The sequence below is a fragment of the Armigeres subalbatus genome, chromosome 1, assembly GCF_024139115.2.
Source record: "Armigeres subalbatus isolate Guangzhou_Male chromosome 1, GZ_Asu_2, whole genome shotgun sequence".
NCBI classification, from domain to species: domain Eukaryota; kingdom Metazoa; phylum Arthropoda; class Insecta; order Diptera; family Culicidae; genus Armigeres; species Armigeres subalbatus.
Genome location: NC_085139.1, coordinates 289,772,704 through 289,793,944, shown reverse-complemented (window position 1 = coordinate 289,793,944; position 21,241 = coordinate 289,772,704). Strand labels below are relative to the sequence as shown.

At 46.0% G+C, this 21,241-nt stretch overlaps 1 protein-coding gene across 3 annotated transcripts in view; it reads left to right on the top strand.

Moving 5' to 3' along the window:
• LOC134207700 (uncharacterized) overlaps nt 1-21,241 on the top strand; it is a 322,256-nt gene that overhangs the window by 282,869 nt on the left and 18,146 nt on the right. For all 3 annotated transcript variants that reach the window (XM_062683514.1, XM_062683512.1, XM_062683513.1), the window contains 5 exons: nt 3,770-4,135; nt 17,079-18,041; nt 18,115-18,241; nt 19,253-19,398; nt 19,477-19,885. In XM_062683514.1, the coding sequence (XP_062539498.1) occupies nt 3,770-4,135; nt 17,079-18,041; nt 18,115-18,241; nt 19,253-19,398; nt 19,477-19,885 (2,011 nt within the window). The remainder of the gene's footprint in view (nt 1-3,769; nt 4,136-17,078; nt 18,042-18,114; nt 18,242-19,252; nt 19,399-19,476; nt 19,886-21,241) is intronic.

The window sequence follows — 21,241 nt, the reverse complement described above, 5'->3', positions numbered from 1 at the left end:
CTCCTTTCAAGAGGCCCGGAAACCTCCTTTCAAGAGGCCCGGAAGCCTCCTTTCAAGAGGCCCGGAAGCCTCCTTTCAAGAGGCCCGGAAGCCTCCTTTCAAGAGGCCCGGAAGCCTCCTTTCAAGAGGCCCGGAAGCCTCCTTTCAAGAGGCCCGGAAGCCTCCTTTCAAGAGGCCCGGAAGCCTCCTTTCAAGAGGCCCGGAAGCCTCCTTTCAAGAGGCCCGGAAGCCTCCTTTCAAGAGGCCCGGAAGCCTCCTTTCAAGAGGCCCGGAAGCCTCCTTTCAAGAGGCCCGGAAGCCTCCTTTCAAGAGGCCCGGAAGCCTCCTTTCAAGAGGCCCGGAAGCCTCCTTTCAAGAGGCCCGGAAGCCTCCTTTCAAGAGGCCCGGAAGCCTCCTTTCAAGAGGCCCGGAAGCCTCCTTTCAAGAGGCCCGGAAGCCTCCTTTCAAGAGGCCCGGAAGCCTCCTTTCAAGAGGCCCGGAAGCCTCCTTTCAAGAGGCCCAGAAGCCTCCTTTCAAGAGGCTGGGAATCCTCCTTTCAAGAGGCCCGAAAGCCTCCTTTCAAGAGGCCCGGAAGCCTCCTTTCGTGAGGCCCGAAAGCCTCCTTTCAAGAGGCCCGGAAGCCTCCTTTCAAGAGGCCCGGAAGCCTCCTTTCAAGAGGCCCGGAAGCCTCCTTTCAAGAGGCCCGGAAGCCTCCTTTCAAGAGGCCCGGAAGCCTCCTTTCAAGAGGCCCGGAAGCCTCCTTTCAAGAGGCCTGGAAGCCTTATTTCAAGAGGCTCGAAAGCCTCATTTCAAGAGGCCCGGAAGATTCCTTTCAAGAGGCCCGGAGGCCTCTTTTCAAGAGGCTCGGAAACCTTCTTACCAGATGCTCTGAAGCCTACTTTCGAAAGGCTTGGAAGCCTATTTTCAAGAGGCTCTGAAGGCTACTATAAAGAGGCGCTCGGAGTTCATCTTTCTAGAGGCGTGGAAGCTACATTCAAGGGGCTCAGAGGCGCCCTTTCAAGATGGCCAGAAGCCTCCTTTTAAGTGGCACTACTCAGTTTTACAATTATCACAACGAGTTTATTATTTACGTTTCGTCCTGATTTTATAGATAATAGTCAATTGAACTTACAATATTTTTGTTATTAGTCGTCGTATGTTTAGTCTAACTTGTACCGCTGTTTGCTGTTTGCCTAATTGTCCGTACATGCTATGAATTGATTATTTAATTTGATTTGTGTGAAAATTTGTTTATGGATGCTAAGGGAATTTATTCAAATTCTAAATTTAAATTATTCCAATAGGACATTTTAGTTATCAACATGAATGTTCATTTTAAGGGGAGAAGGAACAGAGAACATTTGCGCCATTAGCTAGAAAACATGAAAATTGATAACAGTGCTTCCGAAGTGTAAGAATTTAAACAAATTTCCTAAATATCCATAAACAAATTTTCACACAAATAAAATAAAATAATCAATTCACACCACCACGGTCAATTAGACAAACAGACGGTGCATGTTAGTCTAAACATACGACGACAAACAACAATTATCTATTATCTGCAAGTCAGACGGTGCCAGTCAGAACAATTAGAGTACTCATTAATTTACAGTTCCCCTTGAAAAAGACACAATCTCCGTGTCGAAACGTCGGGTAAATAATAAACTCGTTGTAATAATTGTAAGACTGAGTAGCCGTTCAATAAATATAATATTGGTAAAAATTTCAGATCCAATCGATTCCAAAATTGACACTAGTTTGATTTTGTTTTATTATCAAAGGTAACATGGGACAGTTATGCGTAGAACGGCAGTACATATTAGGGTGCCAATGGAATGTATGGGAAAAAATTTGTCATCGAATTTCAGAAAACGACATTGCTCACAAGTTTCATTACCCCAAAATATGACCCCATGCAAAATTTGAGCTCAATCGGACATGATTTAGGGGTGCCTAAAATTCATAAAAGTTTTGACATTTTTACCCATGAAATTTTTTTTTTGGTTTTGATACAAATGACCTAAAAATGCATGAAACGTCGAGGTCTGAAGTTATTAAAAAAAAATTTAAATGAATCGATTTTTTCTCTTAGAACATTTTTTAGATGATGAAAATTTTTTTCTTCGAATTTTAACACCGGACGATACGCAAACGTTTTCGTAGCCAAATATATCAAATATGAAAAACTTTTTTTTTCTCACAAGGAGGAATTTTTTTTTGGTGCCAAAGGACTCAAAATGCATGAAACTATGAGTTATTTTTTTTTTTTTTGAAAAATCAAAATCAATGTTCAAATCTTGCTTGCTTGTTCAATATCTTGCTATCAAAGTTTTGATTTTTTTGTAGCTATGAGATCAGATTTACGGAGAAAATTATCAGATTGCTAGGCAATGTTTATTACACACAAATTACGCGGTACCCCGTGAATTCAAAACACAACATGTAAAGATCAAGTTACAAAAATTTCAAAATTTTTGATAGCAAGACTTTGAGCACCCCTAAATCATGTCCGATGGAGCTCAAATTTTGCATAGGGGCATATTTTAGGGCTTAGGAAATGTTTGCGTAACGTCCGGTTTTTAAATTCGATGAAAATTTTTTTTTCGCCATACGAAGTCCCAAAACAGTCGATTCTTTCAAAAAATTAATTCTCAAAGTTTCATGCATTTTGAGTCTTTTGGCATCAAAAAACAAAAAAAAAATTCCCCTTAGTGAGAATAAAAAAAGTTAGTCCCAAAAATGTTCTAAGAGAAAAAATCGATTCCTTAAAAAAAATTAAATAACATCAGATCTGTATTTACTTTGCATTTGATTGTATTTACTTTGCATTTGAATACAGTAATTGGATTCTCTGGTAAAAAATACGGCTAATTTTCCTGAGGAAATGTATTTCAAGTACCATTCGAGAAACAGGTCCATATTTTTTTGAAACAAACTTTTGGAAGATCTTCCTGGAAAATCTCTTTTTTTTCTGTGGAATTTCGGAAACACATGAAAATTTTGTACACGAATATAGATAGATAAGAAGAAGCGAGGATACTTTCTGCACAAATTGTCTAATGAATCATGAATCAATGAAGATACTTTAATACTAGCGCAACAGTAGAACATATTGTAAAGATGGGACGATCGATAATAAAATCTTCGAAATTTGTTAAGTAATGAGTTTTGCCTCTTCTACATATTCGCATATTTTTGTTTTTCTCTTGTTTGTTCGTAAATAAAATTCAAATAATAATTGTTCTCCTGACATTGGAATATGTTTATGTAGAATCCAAGACAACGAAAATGATTAACCTTAGGCCGCCAGAACGAACTGAACCGAAAATAAGAAGAACCCCATACGATGCTGTGACCATAGACAAAATCCAGAGGTAATCTCTGCGAAGCAACAGAGATCTCTCTCCGAAACCAAAAATTCGAAAATAAGTGTATGTGAAAATATGAGTGCATTAGTCTATAATTAAGTTCGACCAAGTTACCAAAACAACCTGTGTGAACTACAACTTTAAGTGATTTCATACCGAGCCCCGAATGGCCCACCAAAGTCTGGAGCGCAGGCTCTCCTACTATAATGACCCGGAGTACGCTGCGGTCCGGCACGCCCAAAGCGGAGGCCTGTTCAACTGGGTCAAAGTTTCGCATGGCTTCAAAAAGTTTCGCCTTCGGCGATGGAACTCCACCGGATCTTGGGTTAATATCGTTGTAAAATCGTCTGAATGTTCCCGACTTGGCAAAAATCAAACTTACTAATTGATCATTTTCTTTCCTCTACCTTTGACATCAGAGCCCCGAACCGTCCGGGATAATCGATCTCACCAACTTCCACGTGGCCGAGGGTAACTACACCAAGCGGAAGAACGTCTTCAAGCTGACGACGGTTGGCTACCAGACGCAACACCATCAGCAGCAGCACCAGCAGCAGCAGCACTCGCTCGGCATCATGGGAGGTGGTGGTCCGACGGCGGCCCAATCGCACCAGCATCTGGCGGTGCACCACACGCTGTCGGCCGGGCCGTCGTCCGGGTCGTCCTCGATGTACAAGGGCTACGAGAGGGAGCTGCTGCTGCAGGCCGACTCGCACAACGACATGCGCCTGTGGATGGACTCGCTGCGGACCGTCTGCCGGAGCAGTCAGTACCTGAATAGTAGTGTGAGTATCCCCCCGGGAAGGTTATGGGAATGTTTTGTTGGGTGGGTGGGTACAAGGTTCCGATGATCGGTTACGTGGGGCGCCAGATGGTCATGTTACTCTATACGTAATTGTTCGTGTGCTAATGATTTGTTGAATCTATTTGATTAGTATGTCTACATATTTGACGAAAAATGTCATGGTGCATTAGCGTATAAAGGAGAGGTCTATCTATACAATTAATATCACATGCTTACCTTTGTTCACTGCAGGTTGCTGCCCTGAGTGGAGCGTTTGCATATGCGCACCGCACCTATGGTTACACTGGACGACAAAATCAGAAAAAAGTGTATTCGTGATGTTCATAAGTCGCATTTGTAGTTTTCGACCTCTAAAATCGACTGGTTACTGAAGTTTATTGTTGGATGGGGAAAATTCCGAAACTATTTGAGCACAAAGTAGGAAAGGGTTTATCGCTTAAACGGCGCTGAAGTCACTTCCATGTTTGAATGAATGCATGTAGGGGGAATGACGGCTTTGGCAGGTTTTGTTCTATTATTGGCAGGGTTTTTTTTTATGACTGACTAGGCTCAAATTTGGCCTAAACATTCTTTGCATATCAAGAAATATTGTGGCCAAATTTCATAAAATTCGGTCGACAAAAACCCCCCTGCAAATAATAGAACAAAACCTGCCAAAGCCGTCTTTCCCCCTATATAAAAGCAAATATACTATATTAACAATATGATTCACTCTCACGAAATGTTGGCGACCACGTATGTGGCGCCATGCGCGTCCAGAAGGATCGATACACGTTTAAACTAAACTACCCAAAATATGAGGATCGTTAAAAATACGGATGCCTGATGGTTTTTTGAACTGTATTCAACGGAATGGTACCGCCGATGCACCATATCGAAAATGACACGAAACATTGGGAAAGCTAAGAGGTTGATCCACCCCTTTTTACTGTTTGCCGGTTTTGATCCTACATCAGGCCAATTCGGCAGCTCGTTTGGCTAAAACACATTTTTTGGTTTTAATTTTAAAAATATTTAGAAGCGTCAAATAATTTGATTCATTGTGAAATTTGCAGATAAATAAGTCAAAGAATCGACTGAGACAAAAAGGAACAAGGTTATACTTTTAAGATATTTCGATTTGAAATCGACACTCTTATATACATATCGTACTGCCACTATCCCAAACGCCACTATCCCGAATGCAATTACCCCCCCATGGGACATGGAATGAGCCACTACCCCTAATTAGTCATTATTTTAAGTGAATATTGCATTTAAATGAAAAAATGTTACTCAATAAAAGTTTATTCAGAATTCGTATGAAATGAATGAACAATAGTTTGCCCTTCGTCTGGAACTGTTTCAATGCAGTATAGAAATAAGTATTGTTACTCCGTAAAATCCCGTTCCTCTTCGTGTGGCACCCTTCAAGAGTCCGGGAGAGTAGGGGGAGATTATGCAGCACGTTCTTGTGCACAAGTCGGAGGCAGTTGCGGTCCACGTCAGCATGGCTTTAAAGGTAACAAGGTTGAAATTGTTCCTTGGTCGCTGTAGGTACACGCAACGGATTCTGGATGAAGCCTGGTCTAAATTTCAGAATCGACGGGTGGGTTCGTGAGCAAGAGTGAGTGAGATTGAGTAAAAGTGAGTGAATGTGTAATAGAAAATGAATGAGTGCGTAAAAGTGAGTAAGCGAATGAGTAAAATCAAGTGGGTAAGAGTGAATGAATAAGTAAAATAGAATGAGCAAGTAAAAGTGTTTTTCCAACAGATCAACAGATCTAGACGTCCAGGAAGTGCGGGGTTAGGGACCACCTCCAACAGCAAACGAGGGAGGCAGGACTGCATCCCCGACCCGCTAAACCGTTTCCATTGCCGCCAAGCACATCGTCCCTTCGGTACAACCAGAAAGTAATGCTTCAAAGGGAAGCCTGTGCACAACGCATCCTCGAGGTTAGCTGCGTGTCCTTGCAACACCGAACATCGTGACTCGCTTTTTTAGAAGAACACCATGGTATCGTGCCAGCGCATTGCCGGCTTTCCAGGAGGCCTTACCACGCCCTATGTCCTCGGAAAGTGGGAAGGATCGACTTCGCGCCTGCTTCCCTCTGCACGGCTGGTATCAAGAATGATGATGCCGCGTGCACTCCAAATTGACCTCTCTGCGATAGGGCCTATTCGTCAACACACAAAGGGAACTGCCGACGCGGTGCGTACGCCTGCCCTAGCCTTGAGGAGGACCGTCCTTTCCGTCCTCGGGCTTTGAACCCGCCCGGTTGACCGTTGTTGTTCTTGGCGCGGGCACTTGTTCGATAAAAGGATCGAGTTCGACCACAGGGCACTGGTATGACCTATAAACCCGACTCCGAACCCTTGGATCACCTCTTATTTGCGCCTGAACTAGCCATTCCTCGAGTCCACGCGTCACCTTCTGTGTAGCTCCGAGACGATTTGGACGATAGCCGATAAAACGGCGTTCCAGCCAACTTCATCTTTACACATCCTCCGGACTAGGTTGTCCGGGGTAGTGTCCAGACCACATGTGGCAAACATGTGGTCACGCATTGTGCGAAAACGTGGGCACACGAACAACACGTGTTCCGCCGTTTCCTCTAAACCTGCGCACACCGGACACTCGGGCGAGGCCGAGTGTCCGAACCGGTGTAGATACTGTCTGAAGCAACCATGGCCTGTAAGGACCTGGGTCAGGTGGAAAGTGATTTCCCCATGGCGCCTCTTGACCCACGTACCTATATCCGGTATCAACCTATGTGTCCATCTACCCTTAGTGGAACTGTCCCACGCACGCTGCCATTTGACCATTGAGGCCAATCTGACAGTCCTACGGATGCCTCTCGTGCCGCGCATTTCGAAGCTATGTCTTCACCGATAACGAAGTCAATAGGCATCATACCGGTGATGACGCAAAGTGCATCGTGCGACACGGTATGGTACGCGCTCGCAACTCTTAGGCACATGAGCCTATATGTACTTTCTAATTTCGTTCTGTAGCAGTTAATTCACAGGGCCGTGCCCCAAGCTGGCCCCCATAACTCAGTATGGACAGAGCGACACTTGCCAGAAGCCGCTTGTTGCTCCGACTTTCGGTTGTTAACAACAACCACCTCAGTCTTGTGGTGAGCCAGTTCTATCTTCCTGGAACTCATCCACTACTCCACAATTGCGATCGAGTGGGCTGCAGTCAACTCCACGTCTTCGATCGATTTGCCGTAGACCTCCAGCGTAATATCGTCAGCGAAGCCAACGCCCACCGGGAACTTCAACCTCAAGACACGGTCGTACATGACGTTCCATAACACTTGACTCAGTATGGAACCTTGCGGAACCCCTGAGGTTATGTCAACGCACTTCCGCCCCGCCTCCGTGTCGTATACCAGTACTCGATTCTTGAAGTATCTTCCGAGAGTCTTGTACAGATACTCGGGAATTCCAAGATGCAGGAGCGCATCTGCAATAGCTGCCAAGCTGGCACTATTGAATGCAATCCTCACGTCGAAAGTCACTACTGCACAATAGCGAACTCCCCTCCTCTTACGCTGGATAGCTATCTCCGCGGATATGGTAACCGACGGTCGACTTAACCTTTCGGAAGCCAAACTGGTTACTCGATAGACCATCCTCACCCTCCGTGCGTATCAACAACCTGTTGAGGATGATCTGCTCGAGCACCTTCTCCGCCGTATCAAGGAGGCATATTGGTCTATATGCCGACGGATCCCCCGGTGGTTTTCCCGCCTTTGGCAATAGGACCAAGCTCTGCCTTTCCCATGCTTCAGGGAAGACTCCCTCGTTCAAGCATCTCTGCATGACAGTTCTGAACAGCTCGGGAGCCTCTGCAATGCCCGCTTTGATGGCCAGGTTCGGAATACCATCCGGTCTGGCAGCTCAAAAAAGTGAGGCCAGGGACTTGGGTCATGACGTGGGAAGAACCCCGCGGTGATTCTCTCCACCAACTTTGGAGACCGCTCTGTAGGGGCCATCGCCCCACGTGTCTTCTCCATTACGACCTTATAGGCGTCACCCCATGGATTCGCGTTAGCACTTTGACACAGGCCCTCGAAGCAGGCTTTTTTGCTTGATCTAATCTCAGTCTTTTGGGGCCCTCCTTAGCCGTGCGGTAAGACGCGCGGCTACAAAGCAAGACCATGCTGAGCGTGGTTGGGTTCGATTCCCGGTGCCGGTCTAGCCAATTTTCGGATTGGAAATTGTCTCTACTTCCCTGAGCATAAAAGTATCATCGTGTTAGCCTCATGATATACGAATGCAAAAATGGTAACCTGGCTTAGAAATCTCTCAGTTAATAACTGTGGAAGTGCTTAATGAACACTAAGCTGCGAGGCGGCTCTGTCCCAGTATGGGGATGTAATGCCGATAAGAAGAAGAAGAATCTCGAATCTAGAAGAAGCGGCTCTAACAGCCACGAACGCCATCCGTCGTTCAACACAACCTCTTCTGTGCGTGCTCGCTGCATCCGCCTCCATGCCCGTAGGCAGGTGCGGCGCAGATTCGCAATTGCTTGAGTCCACCAGTAAGCTGGTGGCCTTCCATTCCTAGGGTGGACTTTCCTAGGCATGGTGGCATCGCATGCACGCGAGAGTACTGTTACCAGCTGCTCGCCACAGAGACCGAGAGTATTGTGCTCGCGGCGGATCGCTTCCTTGAACAACTCGTCGTCGAAGTACGATGTCTTCCACATACGTTCATCTTCCGTCCGCTGAATGCTGGTCGTATAGTCGATACTGTAGCGAACCGCCAGGTGGTCGCTGTGAGTGTAGCCATCATCTACCCTCCAGTTCTAACTACTCGTTTGGCCAGAGCTCCAGAACGTAATGTCGATAATCGACTCGGCCCCGTTCCAGCTGTAGGTACTTTTGGTACCGACATTGACCAAGTCCACATCCAACATGGCCAGTGATTCCAGCAGGATCTGCCCCCGTTGATTCGTGTAACGGCTTCCCCACGGCCCAAGCGTTGAAGTCCTCCTCTATCACATCCGGCCTACGCCCCATCAAGTTAGCCGTCAAACAATCCAGTATACGACCGAACTACTCGATCGACCATCGAGGAGGCGCATAGCAGCTACAGCAAAAGATCCTGTTGACTTTGGCAATGCCGAAGCCCTCGTGTGTCGAAGACACCAACTCTTGGACTGGGTATTTCCCCGTTGTCCATATCGCCGCCATTTTAGACCCATCGGTGACCCAATTACCGTTCCTGGCGGGTACCCGGTAAGGATCCGCTGTGATGGCGATATCCGTCCCCCATTCAGCAACTGTTTGACACAGCAGTTGCTGGGATGCATCACAGTGGTTCAGGTTTAGCTGCGTTACCTGCACTCTGTTTTTGCGGCACGCTTAAACGCCGTCACTTCGAACCTCTCATGGGGTACTTGCTATTCACAGCTTTGCTGGAACAAATCAAACAATTGGGAGGGTTCGTGTAGCATTGTGCCTTATGTCCCTCCAATCCGCAGCGTCGACAGAGCTTGCTTCTGTCAGGGCCTTTGCAGTCCCATTGCTTGTGTCCCGGTTCCAGGCACTTGAGGCAAACATTGGGTTGTTCGTATATGCCCACAGGGCACCGACCAACCCACCTTGACGCTCCCTAACTTGACTACCTTGGAGGCGTCCGCTGCAGGTAGCAGAACCAATGCTACCTGTGTCCCTGCTGGACCTTTCCGTAGCCGAACGCCTGCGGTGGACGCCTCCACTTCACACTGTCGCCGCAGTGCCGTGACGAGCTCTTCGACTTCGGTGATCTCGTCCAGGTCTTTAACCCTTAGATTCACTTCCGTCGTGAGTGCTCTCACCTTGAACTTCTCGCCTAGGACTTCCTCCGCCAACTTCTTGTAGGCGGCGCCCTTTTGCGAGACGCCCGCTTAAGCTCGTGGATTATCTCGCCCGTCCGGGTACGTCGTATTCGACGTACGTCGGCGCCGAGTTCACCGAGCTTAACGTCACTCCTCATCGCCTTCAAGATGTGCGAGTACTTAGCCTAGTCCGTCTTGATGACTAGAGCATCGCCCCTGGAGCGATTGGCGCCTACCCTAGATTTCTTGCTACCCACATTCGCCTGGGCCTTCTTTTCGGCCTTTGACGTCTTCGGTTTCCTCTTGTTCTTGACCAGGGTCCAGGAGGCGTCATCCCCTCTATTTCCCTGGTCTTGGGCGGCTGAGAACTCTCAGCCTGCCGGAACCCTTACCACGGTCTTTCCTGTCTTTTGAATCTTTCCATTTCCTCCCTCCCCGGTTTTGGAGGTACCTGGCCGGGGTTCAGCTTCCCAACCCCACTACCCTTGTTCGGGGTAGTAACCCTCCGCGTTTTGGAGCGGCCCCAGGGAGCTCATCTCCTGGAGACTGTCTCCCCCGTTTTAGTGTCTGCTCCGTTGGAGCAGTCACTCCCGACGTGCCCGCGAATACTTGAGCCTCAGTCTGGGTAGACTTTGGCACCACCATCTTCGCGGGCACGCCCTCGGTCGATTCGGGCTTGCCCGAGCCCGCGAATCACTGGGCCTCAGTCTGGGTAGACCTCGACTCCATGGATTTTACGGGTTCGCACTTGGCCATCCAAACCGCCCTCTCCAGCTTGGCGTCCAACATCAACCTTCGAAGTTTCAGCAAGCTCCCCTTGAGGTCCTTACTGATATTATGCTTCGATGACGCAAAGTCGATGATGGCGTCCAGCTGTTCCGTCGCCACCTCGAAGGCCGAAAGCCCATCGCGTTTGCGGTTCATCGCCCTCACAAGCCATGGGCCGTCCATAACATCTACCGGCGTAGCCGGGGAGAAGGTTAAGTGGCCCACACTGGCGCTGCGCACCGAGCTGTCGACTATTGCCTCTAGCCTCCTAGGTGGAGGCCTGGACAACCCACCTCTTTCGAAGGGATTGTCGCCTACACTACTAACAGTAATTGAAGAACTGATCTGGTTTTCCATTTTGATCCCACGAGTTGCTCGAGAAAAGATGTGCACCACGCCAGAGCCCAGCATGACGCGGTAAGGGACAATTACTGTGGAGGATGCCCAGGTACCCCACAGACTCCGTTAAAGGCCTAGCTTATTATTTCACCCCCCCCTGGTCATGCATCCCCTCGGCACGGGTTGCTTGACGCCTTGGGATTAGGGGTTAGGGACGATGGTCCCGTTGGTCGCACCCACTCACTCTAGCTGATGTCAGAAGGACAACAGTGCCCAGGCTGCACTACGAGCTAAGTACGCAATCCTTAGCTGGCGGTCAATTGTCATCGGAAGACCCCTGGAAGCGTGAGATTGGAACTTGTGAGGACCAGAGCTGTGTAGGTCGCTCCTTCCCAGATGTCAGCTCACCATTTAGCAGCCCACTTACTCTGTGACTGAGTAAGAGTTAGTGTATAAGAGTGAGTGGGTAGGAATGAGCGAGAAAGAGAGAGCGAGTGATTGAGAGTAAATGAGTGAGTAAAAGTGAATGAGTGAGTAAGAGTGGGTGAGTGATTAATAACAAGGGAGGCAGAGGAAGAGAGTGAGTAAGGTGGGGGAGAGAAGGGGATCTTGTTTGTCTTCGGGAAGTCGCATTGACTTAAAGAAGGCATCGTCTCTGTTCGCCTTATATCTGGCAGACGCGTTACTTCTAAGAAGGCATTATTTCCTCTTTGTGCCTTGTGCGAACGTGTCTATTTAAAGAAGGTATCATCTCCTCTGTGTGTCTTTTATCGGGCAAACAAATTCATTTACAGAAGGCATTATTTCCTTTATGTGTTTGATACCGGGCAAACGCATTCATTTAAAGAAGGCTCTCTTACTCAATTTCGTAGATTAGCACTTTTTCAAGTTTTATTGGAGTAGAATGACAGTTTAAGTTAATTAAACAAAAAATCAAAACTGTTGGTTGAACAAAATCTGCAATGCATCTCTCTAAGTAACTCTATTTTTTTATTCTTTGCAAAAATAGTGTCATTTTGCGATTCATTGATATCTGTTGATGTTAAACATAATAATAGAATACTGCAGATTCGAAATACTTTCGAGGTAATGGCCTTTCGGGTTACTGGCATTCGGGATAGTATGGTGGAGCCGTCTTTGTATTTTCTTGCTGACGTTTCACGTGTCGAAAACATGATTATCAAACTACCAACAAAGGTAATGTTATCAAGATAGACAAAAAAACATGTTGTCCGCACGGCTTATCATCCGTTTATCAACTCACGATGAACATTTTTGTTTAGCTAGCGACATGCTAGGAAAATAATTATAAATTATTACTTTATATTGAGAAACAATGATCCTCCAGAGATTCCGTAAAGAATATTCAAAGGATACCGAAGCAATTCGTCAAGGGATGCCGAAGTAAATAGTCGAGGGAGTCCGAGCTAAATATTCGAGGAATTCCGAAGCAAACCGTCGATATATATTGAAGCGAATCGTCAAATGATTCCAAAGCAATTGGTCGAAGGATTTCGAAGCAAATCATTGAGGGATTCCGAGGCAAAACGTTGAGAGACTCCGAATTAAATATTCAACGGATTTTGAAGCAAATCGTCGAAGTATTCTAAAACAAATCGTCAAGGAATTACGAAGCAAATCGAACGATTCCGAAACAAATCTTCGAACGAATGCGGAGGAACTTTGAAACCTAATGAAGCTAATCCTCCATGGATTATGAAGGGTATCCCCCACAGATTCCCAAGGGTATCCCTCAACGATACCGAAAAAAAAATCCATGTTTTTTTGAAATAATTCTTTAGAGTTTCCAGTGAAAATTCTTCTCGGATTCTGGTGAGAGTCCTTCTCGAATCTTTTTCTTCTTCTTATTGGCATTACATACCCCGCTGGGACATTGCCGCCTCGTTGCTTACACACTAAGTTTTTGTTTCTCGAGCTCGGCAAAATCGGACACCGGTGCAGCTCAGTAAGTTTCAGAACTGAACTTCGGCAGAAAATTTGGTTTATTACTGATTTTCGGCAAAATATTTACCGTATCTCAGCAAATGAAACGTCACTTTTACTGAGATCTCGGTAAAAATCGTGTTTGCTGAAACTCGGCGGTGCCCACCTCGGGAAAATAAACAAAAAATGCTGAGATCTCGGCGAAAATTTTTAAGTGTGTAGTGTTCATTCAGCACTTCCACAGTTATTACCCGGGAGGTTTCTAAGTCAAGGTACCATTCTTGCATTCGTATATCAGGAGGCTAATACGATGAGATGATACTTTTATGCCCAGGGAAGTCGAGACAATTCACATAGTGTAAATTGCCTGGCCCGGCACCAGGAATAGAACCCAGCCACCCTCGGCATGGTCTTGCTTTATTATACCCGCGCATCTTACCGCTAGGCTAAGGAGGGCCCTACTTCCTTCTCGGATGCTGATGGGAATTGTAGAGATTATCATGCTGCTAGGCAAGCGGAAGTCTGCTGGAAAACGGTCACTCCAGTCCGTGATGGTTGACTATATGTCTTTGACGGCTGGCGAAGTACCACCACGATTGCTTCGATTGATATTTTGGTGGCTCTCCGTTGTTGTTCATATCAAGCTTACTTTGATGCTTTCAAATCAATTAGATAATGCTTTTTCATAAATAACACCAAGTTCAATCTCACTGCCACACAGAAATCTTTCTCAGAGATAAGAAACAAGCTCATTTGTCTTCCACTCATTTCATTATGATAGGGTAAATATGGAAGATAACTCTTTTGTCGTTAAATTATTTCAGTAGTTCATAAGGCTATATGTTGAAAATTGATATCACATCTAACTTTTAAAATCCTATGGAGGCTATTTTTTTCTAGGGAGGGCTAACACCCTCCTAGCTCCCCCTTATTTACGCGAATGGGTTTAATTTTACCCATTGTCCTAAATAAATGTTCCTATAATGAATGCCATAATCTGGATCTCACTGGCATTGAACCTGATGTTCCAATTGGCACTCCCTGGGCTCCTGTGCGCTTTGAGCTTCACATGGTCACTTTGGTAAGGCCTGCTTGCGCACACATGCAGCTTTTTGTAGGAGTTTAACAGAGCCTACTGCCATACTCCACCACGTCCTAAAGCCCGCAGTCCACTGTTTGTCATAATGACAAATATTTGTCAAGTTGATCCGGACATCTATCAAACCGATTAGAAATCGACATGGATATCAGGCTGACTTGACAAATATTTGTCATTATGACAAACAGTGTACTGATAGCTTAAGCCACGTCAAGGTAAGATATTAAAAATCTTTAGAAGTGAACACAGATCATTATTAACTTTGATTTATATAAGTATCTTATTTTTGCTTTCTCGAATTGTTCTCTATGGGATTGCTCTAAAATGACGTCACTAGTTTTAAAGGGGGAGGGGTCTAAGGTTTTGTGACAGTAAATATATTAGGTATACAAAAAAGCGTGACTGAGGGTGGAGGAGGTGTCTTTTTTTTTTACTAGGGAGAATGCATTTACACACTAACCCAGTACACGTGCATTGTAGTTGCCAAACTACCACACGGAAGTGTACTGGAGTGTCGGACTCGACCATACCGGTAATACCGACTAAACTCCCTTGGGCTCCACCATCGTTTCCCCCAGGAACTACCTCGCAGTACTACTTCTGGGGGGATGGCAGTACTAAGCGTACTCGTTCATTATCGCTCACACAGGCACTCGTCCCACGCGAGACTGACTTGGGTGCTCGCACACCATTCACTCCATTTGAGTCTTACTTGGATGCTCTCCCGGGCGCTCCGCTGCCATGCCTCGAGGTGTCAATAGCGGTAACTGCCTGGGCCTACAGATATTACGCTACGACACTCCTGCCTCAGCACGAGCAGATCAATCACACCACTGCCGAAGCAGACCACACGCTACCCTGCCGAAGCAGGGACACTCCCCATGCACCACATGTGCACAACTGTAGGTGTGTGGGTACAACCCACTGCTACCCTGCCGCCGAAGCAGCTTCTCCAAAGACCATTCGCTCCATGTGACCCTTTTTCGCTCACTCTAACACTCCACTGCAATGCCTCGAGGTGTCGATGGGTACCTCGACTCCTACCTCAGCATGTGCAGTCCATACTCAGACTTCTGCTGCGCTTCGAGGTGACAATAGCGGTGACACGCTATGACACTCCTGCCTCAGCACAACCAGCTCACTCACTCCCTGCCGAAGCAGCTCACGCGCTACCCTACCGAAGTAGGGACACTCCCCATGCCAATTGGCACTTCCTGGGCTTGTGCTTTTGAAGCGGCACACAGTCGCTTTGATAGAGTCTGATTACGGTTTTTTGGGAGGGATTTTAGCAGAGCCCACTGCTAAATCCCACCACGCCCTAGGCAGTTCTCCCTGACTCGCAGACAGCTGGGGAGGGGTCGTCAAGCCCTTGGACATGGTCCATGCTGTCCCTGCTGTCCCTGCTGTCCCTGCTGCCCCCATGGAGGAGGTGTCTAGAAATCTTAAAAAGTAGTGGACGTTATATTTGAATCGCCCCTATGATGTTTGCTTTCTTTGTATTAATTTTCAAGATTTTCATCCCGAAGCTGACTCATCTCTTACTTTTTGATTCAGTGTTTGAATTATTAAAATATTGGATGTAAACAAAATTTTTAGGCTGAAAAATTAATGAAATCTATCCGCGAAAAAAAAAACGACTTCAACACTGAGGTCAGGTTTTACGCGGTTTGAATCTGGTTGATTGAAGGTCCTTAGAACTTTGAATCTTAGGTGACCTTATGACAAAATCCACAGTACATCGAATTGGTACTGGAAAATTGTACAAATTCGTATAGATCTATAAATTGATGTTTTTTGTGTGTAAAAAGCGTCCGAAGAGTCAATTGAAGCTCTGTTGTTCAATCACTTTTTTAATTGTTTTTTGAAAGTTTTTAATCAAGCTTGATCACGCAATGCAATGACTAATGAATGAATCGCCCATCTCCATATTCGTCAAATAAAAATTTATTCTTGATGAAATCAAATTAGAATCACAATAAATCTCACCTAACTACGCCCATGAATCATCCGATTCATCAATCACGTTCTGCGGTGCGTTTTGGTTTCCATTCAAAATTCACACCTACGCCACCGTTGCGCTGGCTGGCTGCTAGCCACTGGCGTCGACGACGGTGGATCGTGATATTAGCAGTGTTTATCTACCTGCTTCAAGAAATACCTGTCCACCACCACCTCCCTAATCACAACCGACCACCACCGGTCCGGTTCGGTTCTTGCGGTAGTAAGTCATATCACACATCCGCCACTCAGCTCTGCTCAGTGTGACATAAACAACTTTTCTACGCGACTTTTATCAAAATTTCGAAGAAGCGAGTAGTATTGTATCCGCAAACTAGGATTGTAATGGTACTCGATAGATAACGAATTCCGAAGCGGCGCCCCATCACTGCTAGTTGAATTCTCGGCGCCTCCACACACGTTGTGTATCTGATAACAGGGCATCGAGTACCGAAAATAACAATCAAAATAAAGCAAATTCCAGTTCGTCCGGTTGGTTCTCTTTCGGTTCGGTTGTGAGTGTGATGTGCTCGCATTGATAATGTGGTAATTCTTCCCCCCGGAAAGTCGTCCTCTCCAGACTTCCAAGACGGCGACGTCAATAGCACGTCCCCGCGCTCGCACCTGCTGCACCCAGTGCGAGTGAGTCTAGTATCTATTGGACGTGGCTAGGAGAAGAAAATTGCGAAGAAAAAATGCGAATGCAGTGCACGGACAGTGAGTTTTGAATGGATTTGATCCTCACGGCACCGATCATCGAGGAGTACTACCAGTGGGATGGCGCCTACGGTAGTCCACGGAACTTTGTCGACGCGGGGTATCAGCAGAGCTGCATCCAGCGCGAGATGGGTCGCATATTGGTCGATCCCGTTCACAAGACCATTGTTTGTGTCGTAACTCGAGGGGTGGGCGGAGCATTTAATGATGATTGATTGATTCGATTTGTTTGTTTTTTTTATGCAGGACTACATCAACAACCTGGGAGGTCAGCAGGCGGAGCCGCAACGGGTGGCCGCCCTAACCAGTGTGCAATCGACGAGTAATGACGAGTTTTCACCAGTTTTGTCGGCGAAATCCCATCGTAAGTATGCGTTGGGGTCGAGGTCACCCTCGGGTCAATCACCTGTCACTAAGAGTCGCAAGACTCCGCATCAGAGTTCAGTGGCCGCATTGACTCCGGTGGTCGTGTCCAGCAGCAACCAATCGCACAGTGGAAAGGAGAGCTCCGACAAGGAAACCGGTTCACCCAAATCCAAAACCTGGAAGGGCATCGTGGCGCGGCAATTCCGAAAGATGCAAGGACAACCTGGGTCACCGGGTGCCCAAAATGCGGAAATGCTCCTACCGGATGGAGCATCCATCAATGTTCCCCTGCAGCTATGTCCTCCGTCGGACGAAAATCCATACGTTCCGCTGCTTCTGGCCAAATGTACGAACATAGTCGAATCCAAGGGACTCGGAGTAATCGGAATCTACCGGATACCGGGCAATACGGCAGCCATATCCCAACTCACGGAACAGGTCAACCGGGGCATGGACGAGGTCACTATCCGCGATCCTAAGTGGGACGACGTCAACGTAGTTTCGTCCCTGCTCAAATCATTCATTCGGAACCTGCCGGAACCGTTGCTCCCGAACGAAATGTATCATAGCTTTATCAACGCCGACAAACTGGCCGGCCAGCAAAGACTGATCGAGCTGAAGCAGCTACTCCATCGAATCCCGTCGTACAACTACGAAACGCTGAAGCACCTGATGCGTCACCTGAACATCGTGTCCACCAACGCGCAGGTCAACCTGATGGATCCCCGAAATCTGGCCATCGTATTCGGGCCGTCGGTGGTCCGGTCCGCGAACGAGTCGCTCGAGACGGCCGTCAAGGACATGAAACACCAGTGCCAGATCGTCGAGGTGCTCATCAATCACGTAAGTTGGCGTCGTCTACCGCGGATTCTTATGAACAAAATTGTAATTGATTTTTATATTCACCTATTTGCAGTATTCCTACTTCTTCGAAGACGATCTATTGCCGAGTGTGGTGGAGAAACAGTCGACGACCACCGTCGATTCCGGCTTGGACGTGCCGTCAGCGTCGCTGTTGCTGGATAATGTTTCTAAAATTGAACGTAAGTAAATCTGTAAAATAAAACGCATGCATCTTAATGTTAAATGGAATGTGAGGTTTTCGAATCAAATTTGGGACAATCCATTTGCAGATTACAATTTGACAAATGATTGATGAAATACTTTACAATGTTCGGGAATTCACAGACGGAATTCAAATTACTTGGACGGTTACAATGATTTTTTAGTTGTGTTTGATGATTCTCGAACGAAATCCAAAAAATCCAGAACGTATTGAAAAATTGTTTTAGGGTTTCAGAATGAATCAACAAATCATATTTTTTTTTTTTTATTCTTTATTTGAGTGATTTTTAAGGTTTTACAAAGTTCATCACTCCAACAAATCATAGAATGGAATACAAAAATTATAGACACCACAGGATTGCAGGACGGAATCCACAGGATTCCAGAATGGAATCCACAGCATTTCAGAATGAAATCCACAGTTTTCCAGAACGGAATCTACAGGATTCCAGAAAGGTATCCACAGGATTCCAGAGCGAAAAAGAATTCCAAAAAAGAATCCACAGGATTCCAGAGCGAAACAGAATTCCAGAACGGAATTCACAGGATTCCAAAACGGAATCCACAGGATTCCAGAACGGAATCCACAGGATTCCAGAACGGAATCCACAGGATTCCAGAACGGAATCCACAGGATTCCAGAACGGAATCCACAGGATTCCAGAACGTAATCCACAGGATTCCAGAACGGAATCCACAGGATTCCAGAACGGAATCCACAGGATTCCAGAACGGAATCCACAGGATTCCAGAACGGAATCCACAGGATTCCAGAACGGAATCCACAGGATTCCAGAACGGAATCCACAGGATTCCAGAACGGAATCCACAGGATTCCAGAACGGAATCCATTTCCATTGTGGAAGTTTCGATATAACAATGTTTTGGTTTCCTAATTTCCAAAATGGTGGACAAATTGTTGTTTTTTTAGGGATCCTCTCGAATAAGTATCTCAACCTGGTTTTACCATTATTTAATTTCTTCAACAGCCTTCAAAGAATCATCCAAGGAGAGTAGCTCCCACTTTGTGGCTCAGATCGTACAGGCGGCTAATAGAAAGATTCGAAGAACAGCACAGCGGAAGAGCACCATGTCTTCTACGACGCCGGACACCCTCTCACTGGACAGTACAACGGTAAGTTTCGTTCTAAAAAAATAACTCAATCAATATGCATTGATTGATCATTCCAATCCCCATTTCCTCCTGCTACAGTCAGCGGAATCGAAGGAACAGTCGTCCCGATCATCGTCCCAGCAGCAACAGCACCACCAGCACCAGCGGTATTTGCATCCGAGCAGTGCCGGTGCCGTTTGTGGATCCATCGTGGGTAGCAACAATCTGTCACCGCCGGACCCTGCGGCCAGTCCGGGAGTGCACTCCGACGACAGCCAGAAGGAGAACGTGGTTTATCAGCAGCAGCAGCACTTCTACCAGCATCGCCATCATCATCAGCAGCAGCATCAATATCAGCATCATGTTCGGGGGGATCCCGGCGGTGGCGGCGGCGGCATCGGAGGGAATCGACACCACAGCACGACCAGCCAGAGCAACGACGACAACTCATCAGTATTAAACCGGTCGTCCGAGGACGACTCGAACGATAGTGCATTTGCCGATAATGGTAAGTTGAATTGTTTTCACTTTGTTCCGATGGAATTATTTCTTAAGATATCCACCTCAACATTCGTTCCAGTGTATCGAAAATATTACCCATGGTATTACTCGTGAGAGTTGAACTTCGTCAGTATTTCGTCTCTCTTAGCTTCAAAATCAATCGCTTAAACACATTTCTCAGCTGTCTTCCGAAATCGATGGGAAGATAGTTTGATGAAATTTTCCAATGCCCCTGAAACGATAACATGACACTCTCAGTGACCGCGACCGTGCGGAATGGGACGCCCGTAAGGCTCTCGTCTGGCGACCTCTACCCAAAAGGTACTCTCGAGATAGACGGCTGTGTGTTGTTTTGCTATGATTGTTCTACTTCCTTCGCTGCTTATTATACCTTCCTTGTTGATTCGTTTTAATTAAAAATAGTGTTCGTTAAGTTTACTTTCGGTTACTAATAGCTTGTTTTGCGGTGAAACATCAACATGAGCATAAATATAAAAAAGCGCAATCTCGTTATCCCAGGAATGATTTTGCTCAGGTTCTTTATTCTATTGCTCCCGTATCTATTCTCCTACATCTAAAATCAATGAATGAAAATTTGTCTTGATTTACCATGCAATCCCGTTTTCAACAACACATGATTACCTACCTACCTCATTTGAATTCTATAAAAATGTTGAACATTATTTCTAAGGGGCAAGTCAGAGTTAACGCGACGAGCTATTCCTACGTGGGCTACCTTAAAACTGGCCTATATTCCTGATAGTGCTTTATTTCCGTCGAGGTGTCAAAAACGTTTTGAAAGCAAGTTTATTTTCAAACTCCTTAGCTTAGCTTAGACTGACTGTGCGAATTGCACTTCGATCCAAGTGAATGGTGGTCGGGATTGACCATTAATTCTTAAAGTGTACGTTCCAGCAGCACTCAAATATTGATCAATAACGGCGCCGGCCAAGTCCTTTCAGTCAGATGGGAAAGACTAACATTAGCCTATGAGATTATTGTTGCTACTAGAGGCCGAGAATATGTCTGCTCCTCCACAATATCAGCGGGAAGGAAGTTGTGTTAGTTGAATGGGGCAATCAAAGACATAGATCAGGATTCGCCATGGAAAGTTATGTGACCTATGCAACTTCTATTTGTGAGAATGGGTCAAAAACGGAGAAAGTTTATATTCATAATAAATTAGTAAATACTAGGAAAATTAACAAAACCTTTAGACAGTTTGATAGATTGAATATTTCTGCACTTTCAACAGCAAGTTTTGAATCTCAATATGAAATAGTTTTTACGAAATAATTTTCAGAAGTTCAGGTTAATATTCTGGTTAACAAATCTGAATAATACGCTCTCATAGAACTATTGT